Source organism: Trachurus trachurus (genome assembly GCF_905171665.1).
Source record: "Trachurus trachurus genome assembly, chromosome: 16".
Taxonomy (NCBI): Eukaryota; Metazoa; Chordata; class Actinopteri; order Carangiformes; family Carangidae; genus Trachurus; species Trachurus trachurus.
Genome location: NC_139902.1, coordinates 17,626,559 through 17,633,434, shown reverse-complemented (window position 1 = coordinate 17,633,434; position 6,876 = coordinate 17,626,559). Strand labels below are relative to the sequence as shown.

The following is a 6,876-nucleotide window of genomic DNA, read 5'->3' as shown; positions in this document are numbered from 1 at the left end:
TGACATCAGGCAGCCTCGGATTTCAGGATGTCCAAGGTCTGTCCACTCTGCACCCCCTTAAATCACACAACCACGTATGTTTTGTGACCCGAGAGACTCTAAATCAGTTATTCACTAAATCTCCAGGACACTGATGGTGACTTAATTGCCTCTCTGTAAACAGAAATGATCTGGCCTTGGACAGAATACGTCCCATTTCTTAGCTCATCGTCAAAATTCTCCAGAAGAAGACGAAGGAAACATGGCATCTTCAAACCATCCTGAACTCTGGCATGTTTGGCACCTCATTATTACAGCATGTTGTCTATTACTGAGCTTTCAACTCAAGTGGCAAGTGTTAGAGAAGTAGCACAACATACTATTTAAGTACTTAGTCCTGGCTTAGGACAAAACAGCTCTTAATTTGGGGTTTGTGCATTTGTGTTTGCATTCGCGTGTGCGCAAAGATAGTGCTTGTCTCAATCTGTATCTGTGCGTAGTGCTCTAACATTGGCTGGGTGTGTGTGTAATGGATTTGTCTAATGGAGAAAGGATGTGGGCCTAATCTGACATAACAGGCTGTTTAATGATCACATTAAGAGTTTGTTATAAAAAAAAAGGTGGGGGGTGGAACGAGCACTCAGTGTGTAAAATACAAAGTCCTACTGTGTGTGCAGTAATCAATCCAGAGCGAGCTGCAGTAAATCTGTGATCAGAACGCATTGGCGATGTGACAGGACGTAACCTGAACAGTATGCAAGTAAATGCGTATTCCTGGAAACTGAATATCTGTGAGAATTTTATTGGATTGAAAATGATCACAGATGGAAATGAGCAGACACTGAAACTAGGTTTACCTGGCGGACGACGTAACGCAGCCGCAATAAAGCCAAATGGGGCAAAAGAACAGGACCACGTCTGGCTGCTGCCCCCTCACTCCATCATCATCATCAACCCTTTTTCTTGTGCGAGGAAAAAGAAACGGGACACACACATCTCTCTCCTACTGTATGTGCTTTTTCCCCCCTCCCTCTCTCTCCATCTTAGATTTGCTGAGAAAGAACAGACCTTCACTTCTACTCTCTCTCTGACACAAACACTTCACTTCTGCACAACAAAGGATCATGGAGATGCGTATACAAGGTGAACCAAGTCTACTCTCAAGAAACTGAAACCTAAAAATAGAAAGAAAAGAAGGGGACAGAGTTGCAGAATAGATGGATAGAGGGGTGGATATGGTGTTGAACAAGGCAGGTGAAGGATGTGGAGAGAAAGCTCTCCATCTGGCAGGTCAAGGTTGGGATTCTTCTCATCCACTCTTTCCCTCACCTTCTCACCTGGTTCTTATCAACTCTCCTCTGACAGAAAACACTCTCGTTCTGCTCCACTGCAGTTTTACTACGCAGTGGAGTTTAATTCACAGCTGATGTGTCCATAAAAGCTTATTATTTTTAATTAAAACAAACTCCACAGGCTGTTAAACTGCGCGTTAGTTTGCCTGGAAATGGGTGCCATTGTGATTTTGTTATTGTATTTATTTTTAGTTTTTTGACATGGAAAAAGTTCTTTCTGAGCTGGATGCACAGAAACCAGTCATGGTCCTGGCGTGTCACCTCTTAAAAACAGTTTTTCATTACAGGATATTATTTTCAGCGCGAGGGAAGTGTGTGTTACCTCGGAGGTTTAGGAGGGAAACCGTCTGGTGTTGAGTGAAACAGTGAGCGCGAGCCAAACTGCCCAAACTTGTGCACGCAGCTCAAGAGATTTTGCGCAGTAACCCCGACATAATAATTACTGACATAATTACAAGTAATTCCTCTCAACGGAAGGAAACGCAGCCCCGCTTTAAAGAACCGGCCGATATAGAAGTAAAGTAAAGTGCTTTAATGCACTGACTTGGAACCTCTGTGTTTTGTGTGTGCGTGTGCGCCAAGTCTCTGCGCGTGCACGTGCCAGGTTACATACAGCGGTCCGATTTGAGACGGTGGTAATAAATCTCACTTCCATATCATTTATTGTTCCTGGATGAAGCCTCCGATTCGCCACAGAAAATGTCTGTGCCATAAAAGGAGCGGTGACGCGGGGGCCCCTGAGCGCGCTCAGATGTGGCCTGTGCCTTGGTGTGTGTGTGTGTGTGTGTGTGTGTGTGTGTGTGTGTGTGTGTGTGTGTGTGTGTGTGTGTGTGTGTGTGTCAGTCAGTGTTTGTAGGGGGGGGGGGGTAAAGTTTTGTGCAGAGGGCGGGGGCGCGGCTGTGTAGTCTTGCAGCCCAGGCTCTGTCTGGACAGACCTTGTGGTTTCAGGGTGTCAGGAGGAGGCAGGGAGCAGCAGAGCGCACTGATCCAAGGATCCAGTTGGCGGACTTAACGCGAGACAAAGCTACCTCACCTGCACGGAGGAAACTCTCCCTCCCTCTCCCTCTCCCTCTCTCTCTGTCTCTGTCTCTCTCCCTCTCTGTCTCTCTCTCCCTGTTCCCTCTCATTTTTGGGGGACTAGTGCGCAGCTGGTTGTTCTTTTTGGATGGAGCGTGTGCGGGACTGCGTTTCCTCCGCTGGGATGTTTACTCTCGGGGTGATGTCGGTGCTCTGGCCGGCGCTGACTGGAGTTTGGAGTTTTAACCTTTACGCAGAGCATCCTACGGTTTACAATGGACCCGGTGGAAGTTATTTCGGTTACTCTGTGGACTTCTACCAAGCCACCACCGACAGCAACACGTGAGTGGCAACATCAGGACTGAAGCTGTCTCATCAGGGACTCACTGTATCCGTTTTATCTGTTTTTAATTTACCCAAAATGTTTTACAATAGATTTAGTAGCATATAATAGAATTTGAATTATACCTACAAGTTCAATAACATTTATCTCAATCTAAATTAGAACAAATGAAGCTGTGCAGAGTGATGAGACAGAAAGGAAACTCAGATTTCTGAATGAGATAAATGGTGCACACGTTTGCACATTGTACACGCTCTCCTGCAAGTTTTGCATGTACCTACGTTAGCTTTTCTTTTTCTTTTTTCTTACCCCATCAGGATCAGTGTGTTGGTGGGGGCTCCTAAGGCTAACACCTCCCAGCCTGGCGTTGTGGAGGCTGGAGCTGTCTACTACTGCCCCTGGCCTGGACTGCATGACAGCTGCAGACAGATACCTTTTGACAATTCCAGTGAGTTACCTGAAAGCTTTGTACTTTCCCCCCCCCCCTCATGTCATGGACCTAAATAAATTAAAGTTAGACCCCCTGGAAGCCCCACTGGGTGAAATTATGTTCCCAAGGCCATGTTTTAAAGGATTTGTGTTGTTATAGAACATGGAAATGAATAACTTCAGTGTCGTGAGGCACATGATCACCACTGTCATTGTGTTGGGAGTTCTCATGTGAGTATGTTAGTGAAAAACAGACCAACTTTTTTTTTTTTTTTTTTTGATTTCTCTGAAGTCCAAATGGGTTCTTTTAGAGCCATAGGTGACCTCAGATGTTAGCATGCAGGACCAGAGGAGTTTCGTAACCTGTGTGTCTGGTCTGTGTGTGTGCATATGAGCTGGCACATGTGCGGTTGCATGAAAAAGAGAGATAAGACACATGGGTCTCATCAACTTCATCTACCCAAAAAAGGTGGCTGGCGGCCTTGCCTTGGTGCGAGTCTACATCTTGATTGTGGTTTTCAATATATCATCATCAATGCTAACGGTCCAATCAGCCTTGTGTTTGTGCGTCTGATGTCTCTCGTGCACACTTTTTCCATCTGAGTGTGTGTGTGTGGAAGAGGTAGAGAGAGAGAGAACAAGTGAGTGAAAGAGGTGGAGAGGGAGAGGAGTGGAGGGGGTAAACTGTATGCACATGGGAATTTAGTTCCCCTTCAGAAGAAAGGGGGATTGGGTGAGGTCTGCTTTTTATTAGATCTTGAAAATTTGCCCCCCACCCCCACCCATCCTTTTCCCCCCATAGCCCTCCACCAGTCTATCCCCCTCTCTCTCTCTTTTAGTGAGTTCCTTGTATCATCTTTGTGAGGACCATAAAAAAAGAGGTAGGAGACCATGGTTTGGTGAGTGTTGCTTTGACCTCTAAAGAGCAACTCACAGCTGATACCGTTGTCACGTGAAGATTAGATTTTTTTCAAAGAAGGTAACTAACTGTCATCAGCAGTTTCAGCATTTATAAGACAGGCTTCAGCTGAGGATGGAGCTTCAGCCACAAGTGACGCTGACATGAGGATGTCAACAGAGGACTGTGGTGCCGTAATCTCCGCCGTGCACACATCTGTGAATACGATTGGATGCTGCTTGTCAGCTGCTCGCCCATCAGCTGATGTATCAATGAGCTGTGATGAAACTGTGAATAAAACAGCTGATATCCGATCAGCTGATTCAAGCACGACTCCAGTCCCCTGTCTGCAACTTAAAGCAATAAGGCTCCACGACGACGGCGGTGATGTTGGTTCTGTGTAAAGCTAATTACAGGTTATTTTTTGACGAGGGGTTGGTTTCAGTGTGAAGTGCTTTGGGGGGGGGGGAATTTCAGGTTTTTTAGGATAGAAGAATAAACACAGGAGTAGATGTGTGTGTGTGTGTTTATCTGTTCTCAAGAGTGGGTGGGTAGGCACATGGTTATTGATGACAGTAGCCATGACGGATATTTCTAGAGTTACAGCAGACCCTTTATTACAGGTATAAACAGACTGACACACACACACACACACACACACACACACACACACACACACACACACACACACACACACACACACACACACACACACACACACACACACACACACACACACACACACACACATACACAGGGGTTTGCCTGTGCACAATGCACAAAATATCAGCACAAGTGGTGAACATCTGTGTGTACTGTACTGGTTAATATCTATACGTCAGCTTCACATGTGCCTGATTATGTGTGTGTACCTGTGTGCATGCAAGTGTGTGTGCACGTGCATGGCTTCAGTGACGTTAGGCAGATGTTTCAAGTCATGCCAGCGCAGGGTGGGGGTTGGGTCAGAGGCTGATATGGTGAGAGTGCGACAGATTAGTGATGGATTGCATGTTAGAGTGAAGAAACCTGGAGAAGCAGAATACTCCCCTGCTCTGTAGAGTCTGTGTGCTGCTTGTACTAATTTATCTCATTTTAATCCACTGGAATATGATACATGACTCAGATTTTTCCGTTCATTAAAAAAACATGACTTTAAAAAAAAAAGATGTTCTTTTGTTTTTGCAGAAAAAAAGTTGGTTTAGCCTGTGAACTGTTTTCCAAGTAATATTCACTGTCACCCTGCACCACACATCCACATCTGGAAGCCTCACAGCATCTAAACTCGGTTTTACTATGTGTTAGTGCAGGATTCCCCATTCATTAACTCCACCCACAATTTCCCAACTGATGCTAAGATTAAAAAGAAACTTCCTTTCGGTTACAAGCCTGCATCTTTCAACCCCAGCTACATTTCCTGTGGCAGTGATACTGATGGATTTTATTAGAGAGCTTGATAATGATGGATTTTATTAGAGAGCTTGATAATGTACATTTAAATTAGTTTAAAATGAAGTTGTGTAATAAGATTAAAGAAAATGTCAAATAAATACCGAAACTAACGACATTAATAGGCTGAACATGGACTGTTCACCTGCTTTTATGCATGCACCATGATCCATGTGTGTGTGTTTGTGTGTGTGTGTTCAAAGGTGTTTAATGAGGAGGGGTCTGCACAGCCCTAAAGAGACCCAGCTGGTCTTTAATAATGCTGGAAAGTATCAACTACAGAGCAAAGACACACTCGCACCAAACTTGACACTTCATTGTGAGTCGAGTGGGAAATGCTCATAACGTGTGCGTGTGTGTGTAAGTGTGTCCATGCAGGCCCCGCCGTCTCTTAAGTGTTGTTACATTTTATGAGAAAGTCTCTGACTGAAGAAAAAAGAATCCCCCCAGCATCCTGACAAATGTCTGTTTCTGGGGGGCAAATGGTGTTTTGATGTTTGTTACAAGAGTGTTTAAGATGCTGTTTGTTCTTGCTCATCGAGGACAAATGTTTTCCATCCACACAGGACCCAGAGCTACAGGCCTGGATCCACATGACCACAGTCAATACCAGCTTTTACAGTCACCATTATGAAATGTCTCTTTTATTCTCATCTTTTATGTTGTCGGCCACTTCCTCCCTCTCTGTCTCCGTCTGTCTCCAGATAACAGAATGATGAAGGTAAATGGCACCAGAGAGCCTGTGGAGTTTAAGTCGCATCAGTGGTTTGGAGCATCAGTCAGGACACACAAAGGAAAAGTGGTGGTGAGTGGACGTGACATCATCATCAACTGTCCCATCTGTGCTTGGAAATGGGAATCAGAGTCTTATTATGTCACTCAGGCCTGCGCTCCTCTCTACCACTGGCGGACAGTGAAGCTGAATGGGGAGAAGGAACCTGTGGGGACTTGCTATGTGGCCGTCCAGAACTTCAGCGCCTACGCAGAGTACTCACCCTGCAGGACCAGTGAGTCACTCTGCAGCCTCGGCTCCAACTGCCTACATACCGTTTATTGCTTTCCATCCGCACTTCCATTGTTTTGTCTTCCTCTCTCCACTGTCAGTATCAACACAAATTAACATTTTTTTTAAGGATATTGCCTTAACAGACCTTCTAATAAACCCCATCATCCATCAGTCAATCAGTACACCAATTTTTATGGCAGCCTATAAAAAGTAATGTCTATGCCTCAAGCTTAAAGGATCGGTCCATACTGTACCAAAAAAAAAAAAGCACAGAAGAAATATTCCCCTTTTTATAGCATGTTTTTGAGTCATTTTCTTTCTTTCCTTTTTCAAAAACTAATTTCCATCCATTTAGCTTGCATTTGCCAAGTAGCAGAAATCTCAAACCCAATGAAGTATGCAGGCG

General features: G+C 44.8%; 1 protein-coding gene across 1 annotated transcript in view; it reads left to right on the top strand.

Moving 5' to 3' along the window:
• Positions 1 to 2,493: 2,493 nt before the first annotated feature.
• The window catches only part of itga8 (integrin, alpha 8), a gene marked incomplete at its 3' end in the record, with an annotated part of 38,608 nt that continues 34,225 nt past the window's right edge, over positions 2,494 to 6,876 (top strand). Inside the window, exons 1-4 of the mRNA XM_083989412.1 lie at positions 2,494 to 2,690; positions 3,009 to 3,139; positions 6,169 to 6,269; positions 6,348 to 6,471. Coding sequence (XP_083845538.1) covers positions 2,497 to 2,690; positions 3,009 to 3,139; positions 6,169 to 6,269; positions 6,348 to 6,471 — 550 coding nt within the window. The 5' untranslated portion in view covers positions 2,494 to 2,496. The remainder of the gene's footprint in view (positions 2,691 to 3,008; positions 3,140 to 6,168; positions 6,270 to 6,347; positions 6,472 to 6,876) is intronic.